Source organism: Chroicocephalus ridibundus, chromosome 9 (genome assembly GCF_963924245.1).
Source record: "Chroicocephalus ridibundus chromosome 9, bChrRid1.1, whole genome shotgun sequence".
In the NCBI taxonomy this organism is placed as follows: domain Eukaryota; kingdom Metazoa; phylum Chordata; class Aves; order Charadriiformes; family Laridae; genus Chroicocephalus; species Chroicocephalus ridibundus.
Window position 1 is genome coordinate 15,557,631 of NC_086292.1, and position 23,815 is coordinate 15,581,445.

The 23,815-nt window shown below is 47.4% G+C and overlaps 1 protein-coding gene and 1 long non-coding RNA gene across 10 annotated transcripts in view; one reads left to right on the forward strand and one right to left on the reverse strand.

Moving 5' to 3' along the window:
- LOC134520540 (uncharacterized) overlaps positions 1-19,583 on the reverse strand; it is an 89,131-nt gene extending 69,548 nt beyond the window's left edge. For 7 of the 9 annotated variants that reach the window (XR_010072463.1, XR_010072460.1, XR_010072461.1 and 4 more), the window contains exon 1: positions 18,498-18,817. This is a non-coding gene — a long non-coding RNA (uncharacterized LOC134520540). Of the gene's footprint in view, positions 1-15,663; positions 15,764-18,497; positions 18,818-19,059 lie in introns of those variants that run through there. The other 2 variants (XR_010072459.1, XR_010072464.1) reach the window with 2 other exon arrangements.
- A 122-nt stretch (positions 19,584-19,705) lies between these two features.
- POU3F4 (POU class 3 homeobox 4) lies at positions 19,706-22,947 on the forward strand. Its single transcript, XM_063346067.1, has one exon. The coding sequence runs from the start codon at positions 19,797-19,799 to the stop codon at positions 20,904-20,906; it is 1,110 nt and encodes a 369-aa protein (XP_063202137.1). The 5' UTR covers positions 19,706-19,796; the 3' UTR covers positions 20,907-22,947.
- The last annotated feature ends 868 nt before the right edge of the window (positions 22,948-23,815 follow it).

A 23,815-nucleotide genomic window follows, 5' to 3' on the forward strand; every position in this document is an offset into this window, starting at 1 on the left:
CCCTTTCCTACACAAGGCTGAGGGGAAGCCCGCTTTCTGCATATTTCAAATCACAAAGTCTAATGGTTCCTTGAAATACACACTTATATTCAGCCCATAAATCAAAATAGGTAGTCAAACCCTGCTTATAGGTCTAAATCCTTCTTACACTCTTGTATAGCTCCATTATGTGCCTAAGGTGTCACACTGCCTAGATATTTCTGACTCCAGCTTCAGCCACATCCTAGCACTGATTGAGAGCACCAGAGTGTATAGCCCTTAAAAACTCAAAAATTTCTCACTTTCCTGAGCACTAAAATGCATCTAAAATTAGGAAAAATGGCCTCCTGTCAGTTTGTTGACTCACCAATGAGTTTATTTACTCGCTCATCCCGCAGAGCAATTGTTTCATGGAAATGCAAAAAATGTTTAATATTCCACTGCGACGCCAGGCAGAGCTACCTGAGCCTCACCCCTGTGCCCAGCAAAGACAATCACAAGGCTGAAACCGCTCAGCAGCTGCTTTTCGTATAAAGGTGAGCATCTTTACAATTCTTTGGGATATATATTGTTAGAAAGTGAGCTCAGAATTTCATATTATTATCATATTATAGACGGCATTCCTTTGATAAAGGGTCAAAGATCAGGAAGACAAGAAAAAATAAGGAAATAAAACCCAGCAATGGTCAGATCTTTAGCTGGCATAATTGGACACCGAAGTCCACGGAATTGTGTCCATTAGCAGGAGTGGGTGATCTGACCCATATGCTTACCACTTTCAAGTATAAAGATTAAAACAACACGCCTAACAGCAGAAATGGGTTATATTACATTTCAGAGAGGCTTGGGTTGCCTAAAGTTCTAGAGAAATTTGCAGCCTGCCATCATAAAGACTTCAAGGCTGTTTACCCAAACTTCTCAAAAGCTCCTTCTAAAAAAGGATGATGAACAACCATGTTCAGCAACACAGATTTTTAATGTAATCTGTTTATAATTTTAGAACAATTTCCAGAATAGAACATTTTTTAAATGTCCTGAGCCTTTACCATTCTCACTTTGATCATCTCCCATCACGTTATGGTTCAGAACAGAACATGATGGAGCCAGGCTAACGAATCTGCCAGAAATGACATCAGAAAGCCAAGCGACCTGAAAAAAAATAGTGCTCTATTTGAGCACCACACTCTTCTTCAACATTTTCCTTTTTATTTTTTTATACATTTTAATTAATGTTTCACTTTCACTGGATTTATTTTGCTTGCATGAAATCTCAGAGCTTGTTCTCCCAAAAAACACTCCAATTGAAAATAAAAGGAGCCTTATTTGACCACAGAAAGACTGTAGGAGGTCCTCAGATATCAATAGCTAACAATTCTTTTGGGGGTTGCACAGTTTAAATAACTAACACTTTCTTAGGAGGTTAACTTTAAATAATAATTGTGGATCTTGTAGTCGGTGGAAGGGAGAGATTGGTCTTTGACAGAGTTTATATTACTAACCTGATGTGAGCAGACAGCTGCAAAAATGAAGTGATATCAGTGATAAAAATATACTTTCCACGTTTAGGCAGGAGGAATTGCATAGTGGCGCAGGGCAAATCCTGCTGGCCTCCAAGCAGTCCTTGCACACGAAGACAGGGACTGACTGACATGGCATCACTGATCGGTGGACGTACCGACGTAGTATGGATTTCTTTTAAATACTTTTTTAACACTTCGTATTAAATTTCACATATATAGCTTGCATTCCTTTTTAAAACTTTATCTACGCAATAGCATTTATTGCCTTTTTAATTCAAGCCATGTTAGAGCGAGCAAATAACTTGGTTAAAAAAAAGAAATGTTGTAATGATAGCCCCCCCTCCCCCTCTATCTGATGTAGAAATAGATAATTTCTGGTACTAAAAAGTGATTAAATTTGGTGCATTTCCAACTTGTATTTTAACAATGCATTACCTCCTGAATTGCTGCATAAATATTAATAGACAGCCTGATATGGAACTTTCGCCCGTAATGCCCTTGGAGAACCATAATCACGGTGAGTGGAGCAAAAGAGATGAGAGCGCGTACTGAAGATGGTGGCTCTATCCCCCAGCTTCACAGAGCTACCCTAGGTCAGGCATTTTCCATGCAGTAGCACAGATGAGCAATATCTCAAAGCCTAGACTTTGTCTAGTAGGAGATAAAAATCCTGTAGACATTAATCTGCCCGATACTCGTCTGAAATACAATGAAAAAATTTCCATTGATACCAAGAAGAGCCACACTGATTTTTCTCCAAATTAGCCAGACTTAATTTTTGACATGGTGCACTTTTAAATTTCAGCTGCAGGTGTTTGTTGTTCTAATCACCTTCAAAGTTATTATATGGCATTTATCTACCTGAATTTCATGCCTCTGATACAATCCCATGAAAAGTCATGATCACTCTGGCTACTATTTAAAACAAGCCAAGTGCCTACAGACCCCCGAGGACATGCTCAGCCTTCTTGAAAACTGGCCACATATTATATCCCTAAATATGGGCTTTGGGGGCTGAAACTCAGGATACGCTTTTGGAAAACCTTTTTGGACAGCCTTTCTGGTCCACCATAAACCACGTTTCTGCTTTCCGAGAAGAAAACACTATTGATTTTTGTCACTCTAATGCAAGAACCTTGCTTAAAACCTCAAAATACTGGCTGTAAAAAGTGCAAGGAGAAAAGACTTCTGTTTGACAACACCTATTGCCCAGCTGCGTTTTGGACACCAGTGGACAATGCTAAGGGTTAAGTTAATTTAACTTTCGCCAAGTTAGAAAGCTATGAAAGTTTAATCACAAATGAACTCCAGTGGGCAGTTTGGTAGCTCACAGACAAATGTTCTCATTTTTATTCTTTATAGGCAGTGCTCAAATCATCATAAACCATATTTAAGGAGGGAGAAATTTCATGAGGGGAGGGAGCTATTTTATATGATAGAATAAGAGAAAAAAAAGCAACTTACTATTTTAAAATTTAAATCCAACAAAATTACCAGAAATGCTGCTGGAAAGAGAGCGCTGAGAATTCATTATTTTGTTTCAAAGTTAGTTTATCATAAATCTGCCCTCTGACACGTAATAACTAGTAACGTTTCGAAGGTTATTTGATAGTAAGTTCAACAGTGTAGGTGACTGAACATGTGAGCTGCATGATAATGAGTCCCAGGGGAAATCAGGCTTTAGGATGCAGGGTGAAGCATCCCTAGGCTTGTATTCAAATGGAAAAAACATATTCAAAAGTTTATTGTTTATCTCCTAAGAACATCAAATAATACACAGTCCTTCAAATCAAATGTGTAAAGCATGCTAGAGAACTATTTGCTGGGGGAAAAATGCCTGATTTGATCCAAATTAAAAAAAACCTAATAGCTTGTACGCTGAAATGCATAGAGTGATTTTGATATAAAAAGTGGAGGGGAGTATTTCGGTGTGTTCTTTTGCAGAGCTAAAAGGCACAGCAAGTCAATTTGCTCTTGCATCAGACTCTAGAAAGAGGAGCTAGAGAGCATTAAAACTAGTTGTTTTCAAATCCCCTGCATTTCAGTACAATGGAGTTCTTTAAGTGTGACAAATACAAATTGCGCTACTCATCCTGAATTTCATTTCCAAAGTACGTTGGCTGTAATTGATTAATTTGTAGTGTACAAACTAATTTAAAGCCAATAATGAGAGCAAAAGATTTTATTTTTCAGCAAGGAGGTGTGGTACATACACCCCACTCCAGCAGTATAATAGAGCCCCACCTCTCAGCTCGTTAAGCTCTTAAATAGCGAGTCTGATGCTGCCTTTACCCAAGTCAATGGTAGTTTTGTCATTAGCTGTGCCGGAAAAGCATGTAAGACAGAACTCTTTTTTTATATAAAGTCTCTGTATCACAAATGAGGAGGGCAGTGGCATTCCAAGCCCGTAACGACCCGGACACTGGCATCCTGCCACCCCAGGGTGGGGTGGAGATGGAGGGGATGGTTGGATGGGATGGGATGGGAGCAGGCACAATGTGTCCCCCGCCCCAGCTCGCTCACCTGCCCCTGCCCTCCCCAGGCACCGGCCACCCGCAAGCGCGGGGCTGCTGCTCATCGCCAGCCTGGGCACGCTTCTGTACCTGGAGGGGGTTGCGGAGGAGGCATTGTGATTCAGGAGTGTTGTTGAGTTTGGACAGGTCATGGAGAACTCCACTGCCAAATTTCCATCTTAAGAGAAACACCTCAGCTACTGAAAGTGAGCAAACTGCTGGTTTCGGGGTACGACCGTACCTGTCAAGCACACCAGTTCCCTTCCTTTAGCATAGTTACATAGTCCTCTCTGTATCGAGAGGCTGTTATTTCATAATGCACTTTGGACATCGAGAACAAAATTAGACTTTACTTTCAAGGTATCTTTCAATAACCAAAATCCATTTTCTGTATGTATTTTTAAATTGTCCTCCTTTTTTAATTCATTACTTAAATGGTTACGTACCCTACACTTAAGCGGTGGAAAGTTATGTAGCATGTATCTTACTTAACATCACTCTATCAATACTAACTCTTAATATTATGATGGCTTTTTTCAGAAGTGTAACTGGCAGAGCTTTACTGACATACCACAAATCCTAATTATCGTCAAAACTCTGAATTCTATACTGACAAAACCAGAGACTGAAATGCTCTTTTCTAGACAAGCTCTAAAACATCCAATGAACGTTTGTTTATTCACCTACTATATTAGTATATATTTCCAACAAAGCCATTTTCCATACCTTAACTTTGGGAAAACAACAGCATTTAAATATGCACCAAAGGCAAAGATAAATAAAAACAAGCAAACAGGCAATAATACTGTCTAAAATGCTTTTTACTATTCTTAATGAGGAATTACTACATAGCAGACAACTAAACCCAAAAACCAGCACAATCTCGAAGAAAATATACTTAGACGAGATCGCAAACTTTCCAGATTCATTCCTTGAAATATTATATTACCCACTGTTCAACTTTTTCTAATATTTACACGTATAAATATCCAAAGAAAATTAAAATATGAAAGACATGAAAAATGGCCACAGAGCTATTAATACAAATATATTAAATAAGAATGTTCTAAACCAGACCGGTCTTGAACTTTTATCATTATTCCAGAAAAGAGTTAAAAATGTACGTTACTAGACGAAGTTAGTTCTGCCCAGTGCTGCGATATTAAAGCATGCATAAATCAGTGCGTTCATTTTCCTATCAAGCATAAAGCTCCCGGCTGCCGGTTATCGGAGGTATCCGCAGATCCACACCGAGCGACTCTACTCGGGGTCCTTCCTCTGTGTGGTCTTTCAGAACTGTCGTTATCAGCTTTCTGTTTATTATTGTGCTCAGTTTAAAGGGAATTTGCCAAGTGATCCCTGGACTCCAATCTTTAGGCCTGTTGTCAGGACAAATTAATTTCTGTGGAAACCCACTGTGCCTCAGATACCATCTAGGAAATGTAGGATTAATGGAGTCCCTGTACAACAAGCTTTGTAGTGCGGCTGCTGGGGGAGGGGAGCGACTCCTGGAAGGGAGAAATAACAAAAATAAAGCCCCTGCACTTCGGCTTAGTTTGGGGGGGACATTACTTTTCTTTTTTTTTTTTTAATTACATCAACTCCCATCGATACTATTTAAAATATAGTGTAGTAACTGAATACGAATAGGCAACTTTTTAACAAAAAAAAGGTGCAGTGAATGGAAACTCCATATTACCAAAGATCAGGGACCTAAGGTCTAATTATCAATATTTTATATTTTATACGCTCAACACAATCTCTTCAGTAAGTAAAAACAGGATATTAAAAGAAAGAGTCTCCTGTGAATCTCTAGTAGGAAATAATGAAACTCAATACATGATCTTTTGGAAAAGGGGTATTAAGCTGGATTTCCTACAGGGCCAGGTCATTACTATGTTAGCTAACATTTGAGGCTCTTTTTTCAAAATTTATATTATTTCATTGTTAAAAATGTTCAACTGCCACTGTTCTTGCAATAAGTATACTTAAAAAAATACTTCCCTGCCTAGAAAAAAAAAGCTGCAATTATTTTTCTTAGTGATGATAAATAAGGTCTAAATTTAGAGCTGAAAAAGGAAAAGCAATGTTTTCCCCTCATGTTTTTCCTTTGTCCACAGTATAGGAGGAGAGGAGAGGAGAGGAGAGGAGAGGAGAGGAGAGGAGAGGAGAGGAGAGGAGAGGAGAGGAGAGGAGAGGAGAGGAGAGGAGAGGAGAGGAGAGGAGAGGAGAGGAGAGGAGAGGAGAGGAGAGGAGAGGAGAGGAGAGGAGAGGAGACTCCAATAAGTTTTTATTGATCCTTTCTCATTTTCAGGAGGATGACTCTGCCCGTGGTTAGATACACAGGTTTAATATCTTACAAATTGGGAATTCTTAGCCCCATTCTTTTCTCTCTAAAACTAAATCAGCTGATAAAATACAGGACAAAGATAGTAGACACCCACATCCACGTTCTGTATTATATTACAGCTTGTGACTCCCCCGTGGATTCGGTGAGGTGTAAGTCAGCCCTGAAGTTAGCCTAAAGTGGCACCAAGACACCTAACGGATCACAAAAGCAAAAAAAAAAAAAAAAAATACCACAACTTTAAGATCAAACACTATAAGCAAAATTTGACTTTTTAACATGGTGTTGTTATGATATTAAACTGTTAATAGCAGTTCTAATTTTGCCACAGTGCATTTCTAATACCTTAAAAGCTTGGCAGATGCAGATGCTGAGCCTGCAGCCGAAGCCTCCTTTAACATCTCTCCCCAGTTTGCAAATGCTTCAGTGCAAGCTCCTTTTCCTTCAGAGTTAAAAACAGGAGCATTGCAAGAATTCATGGGTTTTGCATGGTACCACATTTTGTTTAGAACACAATTTATGGAGTAGATTAATTTTGGGAGATTCCTTTATTAATCCTAAACTCACCTGCATATGAGAACTACTTTCTTTTTATTAAATATTTCAAATGTGTGTTGTCTTCCCTGACTAAAATATTTATTCTTGAGAGACTTTTTATATGCCAGTTTTTACTATTACAGAAATTCAATTAACTCCATAATTATGAACACAATTAGCATTGAGTGTTACATATGATTTGGTGGTAGCAGCTACATGGCACATGCATACACTCTGGTTTACAATTTAAAACTTACAGTAGTAATAATAAAAATAGGCAAAAATTCCCAAAGATCATCCTTATTCTTTGGATTGCATGCACTATTTTATGTATACAAACAATTTTTCAATATGCTGTTCACATTTTGGCAATGAAGTGTTTAATTGCAGTCAGCACGTCACATCCAACCAGTGGGCTGGGTTCCCAGCTGATAGCAACTCACCCAAACTGTGACAATTTACCTTAACTATCAACCTGGCCCCATTAATTCATTCCTTGACTAACTCAGGCACACAGCAAAGGCAGTAAATGAAGCCTCGGTGATTTATGCAAGGAGTGGGAAAAATAATATTTTAAAAGGGGGGAAAAAAAAAAAGAAAAAAGGGAAAAAAGTAGAAAAGCAGGGGGGAAAAGGAGAAAAGAGAGAAACACAGAAAAGAGAGAAAATAAACAGAAAAGAGGAAAAAAGAGAAGAGACAAAAGAAAAAAGAGAATAGAGAAAAAATATTTTGAAAGGGCAGGGGAAAAAAAGAAAAAAGAGAAAAAATAAAAAGAAGGAAATATATATGGTGGAGGAAGTGAAACTCTATAAAGTCTTTTAAAAGTTTCCATGCAGGCGGTGCCAAGAGAAGGCCTCCGGGCAGGGAAAGGCTGGGGAGGACGGCCATGGGGCTGCCCTGGAAGCCCCCTGCACCAGGCAGGGTGACGGGGAGGAGCTGGTGGGTGGAGAGGCAGCATCCCTCCATCCCTCCGTACCGGGCGCTGCCTGGCAGGAGTCATCACATGGCCCCAGCCACAGGTTGCTCGCAGGGCTTGCAGGGGGGCTGCCGGGTGGCCCGCTGCCAGGCTTAGCCCCAGAGCACTTCAACACTCCTTTAGAAACAGCTAAAGCGCACTGGGTTTTACGGCACGCCATGAAGCACCAGGCTGGGGTGAGCAAGGGGACTCGGGACGCTACATCTGGTGTTTTTAAGACCATGATGGCTAAAAGCAAAGTTTAGGAGTACAGTCATGATACAGTCTTACAGAGAGTCCAAGGTGAAAATCAGCACCCTTGGTACACACACAGCACTTGCAGAAATACCTCAGGTAATGGTCGCCACGCAAAAGTCACCATTCACTCACTGTGGTCACACAGTCTCCATATCTGTCACATCTATGTCACGTCTCCTATGTCACAGGCATTTGTTGACTCCTCACTGAAGACCTCAGTTGGTGCCCTCATCACATTCTGTGTGCTACAGCCTCTGCACATCGGAGGTTGCATCATTACACTACACCACAAATGAGCAAACTATCTTCTATGGGCTTAGATTATTTCAGACATGATGCAAAATAATGCATCACTCGGTCAATCTTTTGCTTAGACTAAGCAACTCCCCAGTTCATGTAACTCAGCCTAGCTCCCCGAAAGTCAATGCTACCACACCAATTTATGTCAGCTGAAGGTCTGTCCCCACGTGCTCTTCTTAATCTAGTACGGATCGTTTCTGCTGACACAGCAATTTCTACAGGGATCTCCACCTTCACCTACTCTTTGTACAAGATTTTTCCACCTACAAGGGCAGAGGTGGGCAAGGCGCCTTCCGCGCAGCAACCAGGGCTTTATCCAGAGAAGTCTGTGAACTTTAAAATGTGCAAAACCCAACAGTGTTTTACTATAATCACTCTGCCAGTAATTTAACATCAGAATTACCCATGTGGCTTCTCTAAATAAAAAGTGATCTGCAACCTGCAGATCTGAATTCAGAACATGTTCATGTGAAACACTCAAAATACAAAATGCAGTTACGGCTCAGACCTTGGTGGATGCTCAGTCTCTACTGATACAGTCACTACTGTAAAATTATCACGTGCATTATTTTAAAAGAAAAAAAAAAAAAAAAAAAGAAGGGTACAATAAGAACAGGGGTCGAAGCACTTCCAGACTTGCTAAGGGTTAGGTCTTACCAACGGAGTAAAATATTTAAGCTTTAATGGAAAACTATAAATGCAAATATATATAAAATGAACCATAAAATAGACTTCTTATGGAAATTCACGTCTCATAACAAGAACGGTAGAAATATTTCATAACATGTCAAACCCACCGTATATGTACATTCATGCTTTCCTCACTCCTGGCACTATAACCACAAAAAAGGTAACTTAATAGCACGGGCAGCGGGAGTTTTCTATTCTTGGGCTATGGAATCTATACCTCAAGAACCTGGTGAAGCCTGCAATCCCAGTCCACAAATGAAAACGAGAGGAAAGTCAGGAAGACGGCATCCGAGGGCTCAAAACAGCAACATCCCAACCCAGCAGCCCTTAGTCTTAGCCATCCTTTTGAAAACACACCAGCTACTTCACTGCAAATCAAGCCGCCATGCGATTTGTTTTCTAAAACAACATCTCACCCTGCTCTGCTGTGGAAGAAATTTAGTCCTTATTCCTCTTTAATATTCATAAGGTACAGAGCTACATTAACAGCTAAGTTTTAATTTCAGAAACATTCTGACATTTACAAAGAACCGATTCCAGCCCTGGTTTCACACTAGGTTTTTTTTCCATTATCACTGTTATTACTGGTATTAGTATCGCTGTAGAAGTGATTAAAAGGTCCTGGACATCTTATTAAAACAGTCTAGATCTACTCCCCTCTTCAGCATCAAGATACATTCTGTTATTTTATAAACAGCAATAATCTTCCTGGAAATGAAATTTGAAGTATTGCCTATTCCTCTCTTCCTTCTGAAATAGAGGTACTTTTGCTGTTAAAGTTGTATGTTAAAATTATTCTGAATATTTGCAGCAGAGGCAAAAATACGTGCTGTTTAATGCTGAACGCTCCCCAGGTCTGCTCATAAAACGTGAAAATAATAAAAGGGCAGTAACGAGCCAAATCTTCAAAATTCTCAGGGAAGTCAAGGAGAGAGATCCCTCGTGGAAGTCAACGGCATTAGTCCCTACATCTATTTCCAGGTGATGATTTGCTGAAGAGCAGGCACACAAGGCTTATGATTTTACAGATAGGGCTGCTTAGCTGCAATTTTGGAAAATGTGTTTTTGTTTACTAAGATAGCCCAGCAGTTTAACTACGTATGTTTGTGCATCAGAGCTCTTTTCCACATTCTTCACTAAATAGAAATTCAAAAGAGTCTTAGGCATAGTTTAAATGCTTTCAAAAATCAGTTCTAGGCTGGCATAGAAGTTAACCAGTCTGACCTCGTGATTACAGACTAAACGCTTCCTTAGGAAACAAAGTGGAGGAATATGTTATGATTCAATGATTGTTTGAGATAGTACCACCGCATATAAAAATGAGAAACCATGGCAAGATTTAAGGAAGTTTATCTATGGATAACAGCACGAGGCATTAAAATAGGACTCATTCAGGGGTTTGGGGTATTGTGGTATTAAAATACATGAACAAAAGGCAGTACCCAGTATACAACTCATCCAAACTGTAACAACCACTTTGAATTTCATGTAGCAGTGTGAAAAAGAGAATCATATAACCTAGTTCCTACCTGGTTACTCCGATTTTTTTACCTCTGGAACTTTAGTATCAAGATACACGATGGCCAAGAAAGCAGTAGTAAGATTCGTACTTGTTCTAATGGCTAAAGAGCACCTTCCAAACTACCTTGGGAATGATGCAGAACAGTTACCAAATATACTTCTTCAGTGCATATTTAATGCCCAAGTACTAATGCGCCTCGCAACAGCATTTTTTTTCGTTCTTACTAGTGTCAATAGCAGTATAACCCCAGAGCTTTCAAATAAACGTTTGCATTAGTTTGATCACATAAATGTGCTACCCGGTAATTAAATCCAGTTTGTATTTTTAAAGTGCACACTGAGAGATATTCCACACAGAGCCAAACCGCATTGTATTTGTATCCACCATCTCTCAGTTCTGGGAAATCCATAAATTCATTTGTCAAAGGTAAAAATACTTACGCAAAATTCCTTCTAAATCTTTTGAAATGGTTTGTTCAAACTCTTGACATAGCATTCTGCTCTAAACAAATTTCTAGACAACCCTGTGATTTTCCATCTCTGAAAATATACTGTTTCCCCTCCATGAAACTAGAACAGAGGGTCTGAGAGAAAGGAAATTATTAAGCATTCTAGTGGGTTTTTTCCAACAAAAACTAAGATAGAGGTCAATGAATAAGTATGTGCAGGCTGGAACTTAAATCCTCTGGGGTGACTGTAGGCTAATTAATAATTAATGCCAGAGACATGGTGTTTGAAATGCAGATGTGATAACTGGAGGCCTGGCAAAGCTGTTCAGAGGAAGCAGATTTGGATGCTATAGGGAATAGGCACTCCCTTGCCGGCTGGCTCTGAAAGCAGACCTGGGTGCAAAGCAGGGCCTATGGTTTAGATTATATTCCCCTCAGCTGTTAATTACCTGAACCTACTTTGAAGTTTTTCTCTTTTTATCCTCTGCATGAAAAGAGATTGGTTCAGCCAAGGGACTTGAAAAAATGATCAAATACATGGAGTAGAGGAGGGGAATAGAACTTCAGATATAAAAAAGATAAGGAAGAAAAACACTCAGGGAAACATACAGGAACATATTAGGAAGTGCCGGAGTGTGGCTCCATGTTTCAAGCGAGTTGTGCCGCTCTAAGTTATTTCAGCCATTAAGTAAACCCCCGCGCGCTTTATGAATAGATTTGTTAAAAGGAATCTCTCACTATATGTATATAGTTTACATTAATTATTTGATGAAAGTACCATAGGTGATTTCCTATGCTATTTTTAATTCAATAAAGTCATTTAAACCTCCTTATGTTTGGGGCTATTTAATGAGGTGTGCAACATTAACAGAATCACCAATGAGCTGTTGCTATGAGTATTAAGATTTTTGCGAAAATCACTCGTTTTTGCGAAGGAAGGAGACGGGCACAGCTTGGGTCCCCCACCGCCACGGAAAGGAGAGGGGGGGAAGGTAGGTCGCTTCCAGCATCTCACCTTCTTTAGCCTCCGGGGGGGGACCCCAGGGCGAACGCACCGTTTTCACACCAAGGGGGGGAACAGGGTGACACGCCGGCCCCGGTGCAGACATGGATGGGGAGGGCTCCCCAGGGATGAGGAGGGTTCCTCGGGGCTGAGGAGGGCTCCCCGGGGACGACCAGCGGCAGCCGGCCCCGCTCGCCCGGGTCCCCGCGGCAGGAGGGGGCTCCGAAATCGCCTCACCCGTTGTCGCTTTGCGGTGACAGATCGTTCCCTTTTCAAAGCGTCTCCAGCGTCTCTTTTTTTGACGCTCTTCCCCTCTCGTTAGAGCCTGTCCGTTCAAAGGCTTCCCCGGCTTAAACTTCCCAGCAACTTCACTAAAACCCTTTGAAATACGGGGAAGGGGGGATTTTTTTTTTTTTGGCTCTTCCTTTTTGTCTCTCTTTTTTTTTTTTCTCCTAGAGTACAGTAGGGTGAAGCAATCTCTCATGAACTCAGGGCCGGCTGTGTTTAAAAATTAATTTGAAAATGCCTGTCTTCAAGGCGCAGGCGTCTCGCATTAAAGCCCATCACCCTGGCATCTCGGCACGGCTTCTCCTCCTGCTGCTGCGGAGATCCCCTGCAAAACCAAATACTTTTACCCAATTTCTCTTTTCCAAGCACCATCTCTCCCCGTGACGTAAGGGAAGCAGGCGGCTGTACGCTGGCCTCATGCATAGGTATACACCTGCATGATGTTCTCGCCTCTTTCTGGGGGTAATTCGCAATGTCGCCGGGTTATTCTGTCCCGTGTCTTTCACCTACAGCTAAACAAAGCTTCGAGGTGAAGATGGTGACTCCGTCCCGGGGCGGGGACCGCCTTGATCTTCCCCAAAACGGGCGTGGGAAGCGCATCGGTGTTGGCGTCAGGGGCGTGGGGTGGCCCAGGGAGAGCCACGCCTGGGAGGGAGAGGGGCTTTTAATGAAATCATAACATTCAAACGGTTTTCTATTAAATCCTGCTAATTTTCTAGGTGAAGGCTGTGAAGTGAATGTGAGGAAGCATTAAAAGGGAATTGAATTTGCATTCCTTATGCTACAGGCACATGTTTACATGACCTTTAAAACAGAATTAAAGCTGTATCATCAGCAGCTGTAGGCAATTCACATTACTAAGGCAATCAAATCAGAAGGCTAAACTAACTATAAAACATAAATTAAACTGATAGAGAATCATCCTAATTCACTAGGTTTACTTGCAATTTACTTATCCGCTACTAGTAATTTCTAAACAGTTTGGAGAAGCAGGAAATAGGAAATACTTGAATGTGGCACTTCAAAAATGTGTTGTCCGAGGGGGAGAGCCGGCTTTCCGGGGACTCTTCATTAGGGAGCGCGGCAATAACGGCCCGGGCACCGTCCCCCCGCGGCCGCCCCAGCGAGGGGACGTTCCCAGAGGTCCACGAAGGGCCTACAAACTGGTACCTGCAACCCCTGCCTCGCTAAACCCCCAACTTCACTGGGTTGGCTCAAGCCTCCCGAAGTCCCCTTGTTCTCTGGAGGACCCTCACGCACGCCGTTTATTTTCTAAAATACGAAATAACTCCGCGCACAATAGCGTTCGCGTTGCACCGCTCCCTTCTGCCCTCCTCTCCCATCCCAAAGAGGGACACTTTCCAATGGCTGAAGCTCGATTAAAAAAAATAATAATAATAAATAATTTTTTAAAAAATCGATACCGCCGGTGATTTCATTAAAAGTTTGCAGAGTGCACTTCCCGGGCGGAGCGGGGGCGGCAGCCGGCACCGAGCATCCCCTGCCCCGACAAGGCCCGGCCGCAGCCCCCTCCCTCCTCCGAGCACCCCGACTTTGATTTATTCCTATTTATTTCTTGCAGGCGGCGCAGCCGAGGGGCGGCCTCTCCCCCTTTGACGGCGACTCTCCCGTGGGCGCTTCCGTTTGTCCGGGGGACCGCACCGATGTGTTGCCCGCCCGCCTCTGCCACGAGCATCACCCCCCTCCCCGCTCCCCACGCGGCCCCCGCCGTGCCCGGGGCTCCCCGTCGCTCCTCCGCCCCGGGGGAAGGAGACACGGTGCGCCGGGGCCGGGCAGGGGGATGCTGGGTCTTCCCAGGGAGGGTCCGATCTCACGCGTGGGCAAAGCCTTTGTCTGCTGCGCGGGGAGTTCCGCCACTCGCGTTCCCCTCGGCGAGCGAAGGGGGCTGTGGCAAAGCATCCACCTGCACAGGGCTCGGCACCTGAACTGCATCCCGTCCCTCCGCATCGCCCAAGCGCCATTGGCGAAGGAAACAGCTTTTAGCAGCGCAGCCTGGCCTGAAAGTTCCGGTTTTAGAACAGCTTTTGGTTGGCGCGACCTCAGTGAAACGGGGAGTAAACTTTCCACCGAGCCGTAAACATTTCCTCTGTGAGAAAACACAGAATTAGCAGGACCAGCTACGTATTTATACATGTAAATCGAGGAGTGATGAGGCGCTTCGAAGTGCAAGAGAGGTTTAGATCCCCCTGCAGAATCAGGAGCTGGATGAATGCTAAAGCCGGAAAAACATATAGTTTTTTAAAAAAAAAAAAAAAAACACAACCAAACAAAACAAAACATAACCCCCCCCCCCCCAAAAACCGCATGGAAATTGTTCAGTAAGCTAGCAAACAACAATGCAGGTATTTGTCATCCAAGGAATAGAGCTGTTTGTCTTCAATGTCTCATTAGTCAACAGAGGTTAAATAGCATGCCATTTAGTGCGTTTTCAAATCCAACCCACTTTCCTGTAAATATGTCTGAGCAGAAATCTGTCCGCTCAGGAATTGTATTTGAATTATTGCCGGAATATAGGCAGGGTGGCCTCTGGTTTGGAAAGGGAGCTGGATTCATGTGTCCCCCTTCACACACAGGGGCTGCTACCCATGCCCAGCCGCCTCGCCCCTCTTTGCTGGGAGCGAACACGCTTCGGAAAAAAAAAATAAAAAAAAAATAAAAAAAACCCACGGGATTTCGGTCCGGGGTGAAACAAGCGCATTCTTGTCATCACGCCTGTTTGAATGGCACGGTGAGGAAAGTGCCTACGTAAAAGGGAAGTGATCCGCATTGTTGTGCAGATCTATTAACTCCTAACGTGACCTTAAAAGCTGGCACTTCCAGCACCGCCCGGGAACGGGACCGGCCGCCGGCGACGAGCCTGTGCCGGAGCCCCTCGCCCCGGCTCCCCCTCGCCATCCATATTTCTCGATTAAGCACCAGAAAAACCGACGTTTCAATACGTGGATTTAATAAATGGCAAGACCGGTCCCACGGTAAAAATGTGCACTTTGGAGAGACTTCCCGGAATATTTTTTTTTTTTCTCTCGACTGCAAATCAAGAAAATGTTCGAGACAATACCTGCTACAAACCAACCCAGCGAAAAAATAACAGTGACCTGAACATGACGTGGTAGTGCACAAATGAACGACATTTTTTTCCCCCCAGCAAGTACATTTTTCAAACGCTAACAACGTGGAAAAAAAATATTAATAATAATAATAATAGGCGATTCGAGCAGAGGAGCGAGGATTCGCCCAAAACGCTTTGGAAACCGCAGCAGTTAGAATACAGATGCTATTTACCTTGTGATTTTCTCTGCCCGGGACTGGCTTTATTGTCCCTGCCTAGCCTTTCTCCGGGCGCAGGACCAGCCCAGCCGCAGCAACGCTCCCTCCGTGCCGGGCTTATTACTAACGGGCTGGTGCTCGGAGAGATTTGGGGGGGGAGGTGGAGGGGGGGGGGCTGCATTCATTCTTACATTAGGACTATTTTAATTTGCAATCTGTCAGTCCATCTCCTGGCTGTGGCTCTGAGATGGCAGTGTGTGGCTGTGGTGGCTCTCCCTCCTCTCTCCCTGCACAGCATTTACTCACGTTCAAGAGCAGCCAACAGAGACCAAAAAAAAAAAAAAAAAAAAAAGAACTGATTGAGCTTGTGTCGGTATTGGCTAATTTCTTCTAATATTCTGTAAATTCCTCTTTTCCTCCTAACCTTCCCCCGCGCAGGTTAGGTTTCCACAAAGCATCTCCGGAGACCCAGGAGCCGGTTTCTCAGCCCTGCTGGCTGAGCTGATGGGTGGCTGGGCTTCAACGTTAGCACCAGCGCCTGGATGTACACAATGCAAACCTTAACTCCTGGCTCCAGAAACGGTTAAATTGCCCTTTCCCAACCCCCCACCCCCCGTTATGATTGACTCTGTTTTTAAATTTGCACTTGTTCCCACCAAGCGCAATCTAACTCGTCCTGTCTCTAAAGTGAACTTGTGTTGAAGGTGAAGTTTTCAATATAGAGGTCATGACACCGAGCCACAGCTTACCGCTCCGAGCTTCATGCTGTATTAAACACAATCAAAACGAACCCCTTTTAGACCTTTTTTTTTTTTTGGTGGTGTTTTTTTTTTTCTCTTCCTTCCCCTCCCGCAGATGAACAATGAGAAAAAAAAATGTCTCTAAAATATAATAATATCAGCTCTGCCACGATAATAAACCCGTTCCTCCCGCTCTGGGCTCGCTCTCGCTGAGGTCCCTACCTATAGAGAGGCGCCTATAGAGCCGGTTAGAAACACACACACACACAGACACACGCACGCAGAGACGCACCCCGCGTTTTAGTTATAGCTCTTAAAGGGGACTCTGTGGGTTTGGTGGCGGGGAGAGCCACCGTCCCTGCCCCGCCGGAGATGCCACCGCCCCGCCGGCTCCGCGCCCGGGTGCCGCCGCCGCTCCCGCCGCCCACGGAGGGGAAGGGACGTCCGAGCCACGCACACGGGTGACCCCCCGAAACTCTGGGTCCCGCCTGTGCGAGGGGAGGGTGGGGGCGTGGGGGGGGGGGGACGACGGGACTCGACACAATTACAGCTCCTCCACTTCAAAGCGGGGGGTTTCTCTATAGCGACTTCTAGCTGCCCCAAGACGGTAGGCTGCCTTCAGCTATTGTGCGATCTTTTTTCATGCCAAAGATTTAGCAGGGGGAGAAGAAGAAGAAGAAAAAAAAGAAAAAAAAAAGATATTAAAGCGAATTATTTGTTGGGGAAACGCGGGTCCCTCCAGTGCGGAGGCACCCAGAGCCAGAGGGCTGCAGCGCAGGGTCCAAACCCAGAAACTTTTTTTAAAACTTTAATGGGTTTCAGTCTATGAAAAATAAGTTACAAATTCTTGCAACAGTAGCTTTGCATGTACTTATTTTTCTCCCATGTCCAGACGGGGTCGTCTATTGAATAAGGCTCTTTTATTCTGCATGGGGCAGGGGATTTGTGGCCATGGTCCCCCTTTTATTCCTCTCTCTATGGAAACCCAGATCATGGGGAGAAATATGCGAGGCTGAATAAAGAAAAGCAGCAGAAAGGACCGCTTGAGAGCGGCATCTGTTACACTTGGGAAGTTAGACTGACAGGAAAGAGCTAAAGAAACCCTCTCCAGCAGATTAGTTAGAACAGCAAGAAGATTTAACTATATGCAGATAAAAACACTTTAAAATACACCATACTCTCCTATAGGCGAGATGAGAGTCTCCTCCGTCAGGAGCGCAGTGCCGCGGAGCCGGGCTCTGCCTTAGATACATTTGCAACAAATATTAAAATGGGACGTTCGGGGTTTTATTTCCCTGCTAGAGACTCTGCCTTAATTAAACGGCGGATCTGAACATCTATTTTCACGGGCAATGGGATTTGAAAAATTGTTTCGGAAGTTAAAGTGCAAATTAATTTTAAATAATTTAGTTACGTTTTTATACAGTGCGGATTTCTTTTTTTCTTTTTTTCTTTTTTTTTTTTCTTCCGCGGGCTCCGGTGATATTTATTTCGAGAAGCTTGTGAAGGTGGAGAGAGGGGGGAGGAAAGGGAAAAAAAAAAAAAAAGGAAAGAAAGGGGAAAAAAAAAAAAAGAGAGGGCTGCTCTGCTAATATAACTCTTTTTCTGCCCTCCCCGCCTTCCCCCGCGCTCGGCCGCAGTGCTGAGCGCCGCCGCTCCGCTGGCAGAGCTCGCCGGCACCAACGGAGCTCTCCCGGAGACATTTTTCACCCCCTGACCTCCCCACGGACCCCCCCGCTCCCCACCGCCGCTCCCACACACCCCGCTCCCCCGCTCCCGGCAAACTTTACTTCGTTTTGGTTTTGGTGGTGGTGTTTTTTTGGTTTTTTTTAATTATTTATTTTCCAAGTTTGCCCCCCGGGGCTGCGGCGGGCGCGGAGCGGGCGCGGGTGCGCAGCGCAGCGGCCGCCCGCCGGGGATGCGCCCGAGGACCCGCAGCCTCCCCGATATATCGCGATACGCCTCCAGCAACGCACCCCGCTCTGCCTTCGCCCCCTCTCGCAGGCTGCGCCCTGCCCGAGCCCTGGCGAGAAATTATTGTGATTATTATTATTATAATGAGGAAAGCGATGCTACCCGGCTTTAAAGGAATCAGAGGAGCGCTCTCACCTTATTTATATCTATTTTCTCATTTTCTTGAATTTTCTTCAGATCTGTCTTCTCAGAGAAACTAATGCCTTAATGACTTTCTGGTAGCTGCAAGCCTTCTTTTATTTCTGCTAAATATATGAAAATGTATGCAAATTTAAATCAAGCTTAACCTAGGAGCTCTTGCAATATATTTAATGGAATTTCAAACCAATAAGGGAACTCTGATGCAGTCTTCTGGAAGTGCAAATATAATTACGCAGCTAGGTTACCTCCAAAATTATGCAGGGAAAGGTCATTTTTTAACTCGGGAGCGGGTCGGAGGTACCAGGGCTTTTGGCTCTCCCCGCCGCCGCTCCGCACCCGCGCACCCGGGGCCCCGGCGGAGCAGCGCGGGTGCGGAGCGGCGGCGGCGGGGCTCTGCCCGCCGGGCCCGAGCAAACCGGGGGGGGGGGGGACGGGACACAGCGCTCTTCTCCCCCCTCAACCCGGACCCCCCTCCCGGGGGGGGGCTGGGGACCGCGCGCGCCTTTTCCCCTTCGATTTTCCCTTTTTCCCCTGTTTTTTTGTTTTCCCTGCAGACCTGCGCAGCGCCGGCGCCCCGTGTGTTTCCCATTGCAAACTTTGAGGAGGCACCACCGGGATTTATCGGCGGGGAGGCCGGAAAGCGCCTTTTGGGGCTTTTTTATCATTATTTTTAGGGGGTTTGGTTTGTTGTTTCCTTCGCATCGCGGGGGCGCACGGCCCGCGGCGGGCGGGAGACGCAGGGCTCGGGGCAGCGGGGCCTCCGCTGCCGGCGGGGCAGCGGAGCGGAGCGGGCACCGCGCAGCCGGACCGGCGGCCCGGGGGCGGCGGGGGCCGTGCCGGGCTGCGCCGGGGTGGTCCCGCCGGGCTGCCGCCGTTTAACCTCTGCCGTGCGCTCCCCCGGCGCTAATCGCTCCCCATTTAAGCCGTGCCCCGCGTCCCCCCCCGTCCCCGTCCCTCCCTCCCCGCCCGGCGCGGAGCGGAGCGCAGCGCGGCGCGGAAGGAGTTAAGCGACGGGGGGCCGCCTCGCGCCCGGCCCCCGGTGCCGGCGGAGTGATTCACTTCCTGCCTCGGGCCCGCGCGGAGCCCTCGCCCCGCCCCCCCCGCCGCCGCGCCCGGCCCTCTCGCCCCCTCCCATTGGCCCGCGCGGCGCGGCCCCGCCGGCGGCGCGCCCCCATTGGGTGGCGCGGCTGCCAGTCGGCGGTCGGCCGCTGCCCGGGCCGCCGTGCCGGTGGATGTCAAAGGCTGAAGCGGCGGCGCCGCCACAGTATAACTCGTGGGGGCTGCGCGGCGGCCATGGCCACAGCCGCCTCCAACCCCTACAGCCTGCTCGGCTCCGGCTCGCTCGCCCATGCGGACGGCGCGGGCATGCAGCAGGGGAGCCCGTTCCGCAACCCGCAGAAGCTGCTGCAGAGCGAGTACCTGCAGGGCGTCCCCGGCAATGGGCACCCGCTGGGCCACCACTGGGTGACCAGCCTGAGCGACGGCGGGCCCTGGCCCTCGGCGCTGGCCGGTGGCCCGCTGGAGCAGCCCGACGTCAAGCCGGGCCGGGAGGACCTGCAGCTGGGCGCCATCATCCACCACCGCTCGCCCCACGTCTCCCACCACTCGCCCCACGCCAACCACCCCAGCGCCTGGGGGGCCAGCCCGGCCCACAGCGCCTCGCTGGCCGGCCCCCCCGCCGCCGCCGCCGGGCAGCCCCTCAACGTCTACTCGCAGGCGGGTTTCGCGGTGGGCGGCATGCTGGAGCACGGCGGGCTCACCCCGCCGCCCGCCGCCGCCGCCGCCGCGCAGGGCTTGCACCCGGGGCTGCGGGGCGAGGGCGGCGGGGAGCACGGCGAGCTGGGCGGGCACCACTGCCAGGACCACTCGGACGAGGAGACGCCGACCTCGGACGAGCTGGAGCAGTTCGCCAAGCAGTTCAAGCAGCGGCGCATCAAGCTGGGCTTCACCCAGGCCGACGTGGGCTTGGCCCTGGGGACCCTCTACGGCAACGTCTTCTCGCAGACCACCATCTGCCGCTTCGAGGCCCTGCAGCTCAGCTTCAAGAACATGTGCAAGCTGAAGCCGCTGCTGAACAAGTGGCTGGAGGAGGCCGACTCCTCCACCGGCAGCCCCACCAGCATCGACAAGATCGCGGCGCAGGGGAGGAAGAGGAAGAAGCGGACCTCCATCGAGGTGAGTGTCAAGGGCGTGCTGGAAACGCACTTTCTCAAGTGTCCCAAGCCGGCCGCCCAGGAGATCTCCTCGCTGGCGGACAGCCTGCAGCTGGAGAAGGAGGTGGTGCGGGTCTGGTTCTGCAACCGGCGGCAGAAGGAGAAGCGCATGACCCCGCCGGGGGAGCAGCCGCAGCACGAAGTCTACTCCCACGGCGTGAAAACGGACACGGCCTGCCACGACCTCTGACCGGGGGCCGGGGGGGCAGGCAGGACTGCGGGCAGCGCGGATTTTTCCGCCGGGGCTTTAACTTATGGTTTCCGAGAGGCGGGAGAGCGCGGAGCGGAGCGGGGGGCTCGCCGCTCGCCGCCTGGGCAATATATTTTTATTATTTTATTTTTTTTTCCTCTCTCTCTCTCTCTCCGACCTTTCCGCTGATCAGTACACGGTGTTTACTCGCAGACAAGGTTTGTTTTCGGTCTCCACTAGGACGAAGGAAAAAAAAAAAAGGAACAAAAAAAAAAAAGAAAACCCACGGGAAAAAGAAAAAAAAAAAGGAAAAAAAAAACCGACAGAAAAGGAAAGACAGATGTGTGCCTATGAATAACCTTCCAGCGCCTTGGTTATATCAGCTGTATTTCAGGTGAATCTGTTTTACAATAGACTAGTTTTGCATTTTTAAAGACTTATATAGCGTTTTTAAATGTCTGAGGTGTTTTACTACAAACTGTACACAATATTTGTGACCTAATTTGTATCGAATTGATCAGTCAAAACGTTTCTCCCTTCCCCACGCACCGGCAATGTCACCCAGCGGGGACGGGGCAGGGCGGCCGCGGCCCTTCCTCACTCCCCCCCCACCCCACCCCGAGGAGACGGGGTTCCCCTCCGCGCCCGCGGAGCCCCGCGCACCCGACTGCCGCACGCACGGTTGTGAAGAACGGGCTTATTTGTTGCAGCTTTTCTCTGCCTTTTCAAGAACTTCCCGACACCGTAAAACGGTCGGGTTACAATCCTGACCTCCCCCCTCTTCTCCCAAGGAAAAAAATAAAACTAATAATTATTTCTAAGAGATTTATCCGAAATTGAGCATCACAAACAAAACCGTGGCATGGGCCAGACCTTTTCTTTCCGAAGATGAGTTGGGCTTTTTGATCAGCGCCAGACTGAGAGGTCTGTAGTAAAACACCTTTATACTTCTGCGCTTTGGCTTCGGAAATCAGTTTCTCTGTATTTTGTTTCGATAGTGAAGAGGAATGAGGTGTCTCATGAATTTCGGGGGGGGAGGGAGGGGGACAGAAAACGTCCGCATTTGGTTCACGCTGAGCTTATTTCCGCGTCACAGGGAGATGCTGGATTTGTTGAAAAGCTTTTATATAAAAAAAAACAACATAAAAACAAAACGAACAGGGAGGAAAAAAAACAAAACAAACAAAGAAAAAGTCACTAAAATGCTAAAACCATAACCGTTTTTTCGGCACAGGGCAGTGCTGAGCTGTAACGCGCCCCCCCGCCCCCGTCCGTGGATGTGTTGTACACAAGGACGGCGGGGGGGGGGGGGGGGGCGGTGTGCAACGCCCACGCACCCACTCACGAAGGGGAATCGCTGCCTCTGTGTGTGTGTGTCCGCGTGTGCGCGGCCAAGTTCACTCGCTGCACCCGCATCCTCGGGGCCGCCGGGCAGGACCAGGCCGGGCCGGGCTCCCCCCGCACCCCGGGACCCCCCCACATCCCCTCCCCGGGCCCAGTGCGGCCCCGCTCCGCGGCTGCACCCCGCTCCGCGGCTCCCCGCACAGCCCCTCTCCCTCCCCGGCGTTCAAGATTTTTTCCTTTCGACATTTATATTTTTCAAGTATTTTTCAGTAAGCGCTAAAAAAAAAAAAAAAAAAATTAAACTCAACACTGAGGACCTGCCTATTTCTGCCAACTTTATAACTGTACAGTTTTGTATATTAAACGTTTTTTGGAAGTTATTAATTTAAAGAAAGATCATTTAGTTTATTCATTTAGTAACTGATGTATAATAAACGCTATTTTCATTAAAGGTTGCTTTTTTCAACTATTTTATCCAAAATTGCCTATTGCAGTTGCCAACAATTATTTATTTTCAATAAATTCCGCATTATGTTTAAAAAAAAAAAGAAAAAAAAACGTTTCAGAAAGAAAAAAAAAAGCCTAAATGGGTGTCGGAAAAAAAATAATAACGAAACACACGAGTCGCTGTAACGTTTGGTTGTCGACCAGTTTTAGTCAAGGGGTTTATATTGACGCAATATTTTATTGTTGTAAAAGGAAAAAAAATTAAAAAAAAAAGGTTTAAATAAACATTTTTACAAAAAAAAAAAAAAAAAGGATTATAAATTAAGTTGCGTTGTTTGTGCGCTGGCCGAGCCGGGGGTGCGGGCAGCGGGGGCTCCTCGACGAGGGGGCGGCGGGGACCCCCCAGCCTCACCCCCCGCCGCCCCCAGCCGCACCGGGCTCCCCCTGCCCGGGAAGGGCCGGTACCCTCCCGGGGAAGGGGGCTCGGGGGGGGCCGAGCCCGGCAGCGCCCTGCGGGCCGGGTTACACCTGCCGCCGCGCCCGCGGGAAACCCGCTTTTGGGGCGGAAAAGGGTCTCTGCGGCTGTTTCGGGGGTGCCGGGGCCGTGGGAGGGGGCAGCGCTGGGCAGGATGCGCCGCTCGGATGTGTACTGTATAGATGAGTATTTGTGTGTGCGTACATATATGTATATATAGATAATGTATATCAGTGCACGGTGCAGGCGGCAGCAGCGCTGCCTCCTCGCCCCACCGCCAGCGCACCGCGGCTCTGCGCGCCCGCGCTGCAGCCGCCTCCCCCCCTCCCGAAGTCCCCGCAGACGATGGGGAGCCGGCTGGGGTGTTCCCCCCCCTCCTCCATCGCCCCCAACAGCAGGAATCGGGGCCCGAAGGAAGTTTCTTTTGTTCCGTCCTTCCCTCCCCCCGCCTCCCCGGGCCGCCGCCACCGGGAGCGGAGAGGCCGTGGGGGCCGCCCCGACCTTCCCCCCCCCACCCCCTGGCCGCCCCCGCTCCCCCTGGGCGGGAAGTGGCGTGTTCGGGAGGAACAATAACAGTTAATCACATCTAATGGGGTGAAACGGGGAAGCTCCATCCCCGGCAGCCGGGCCGGGCAAAGGGAGG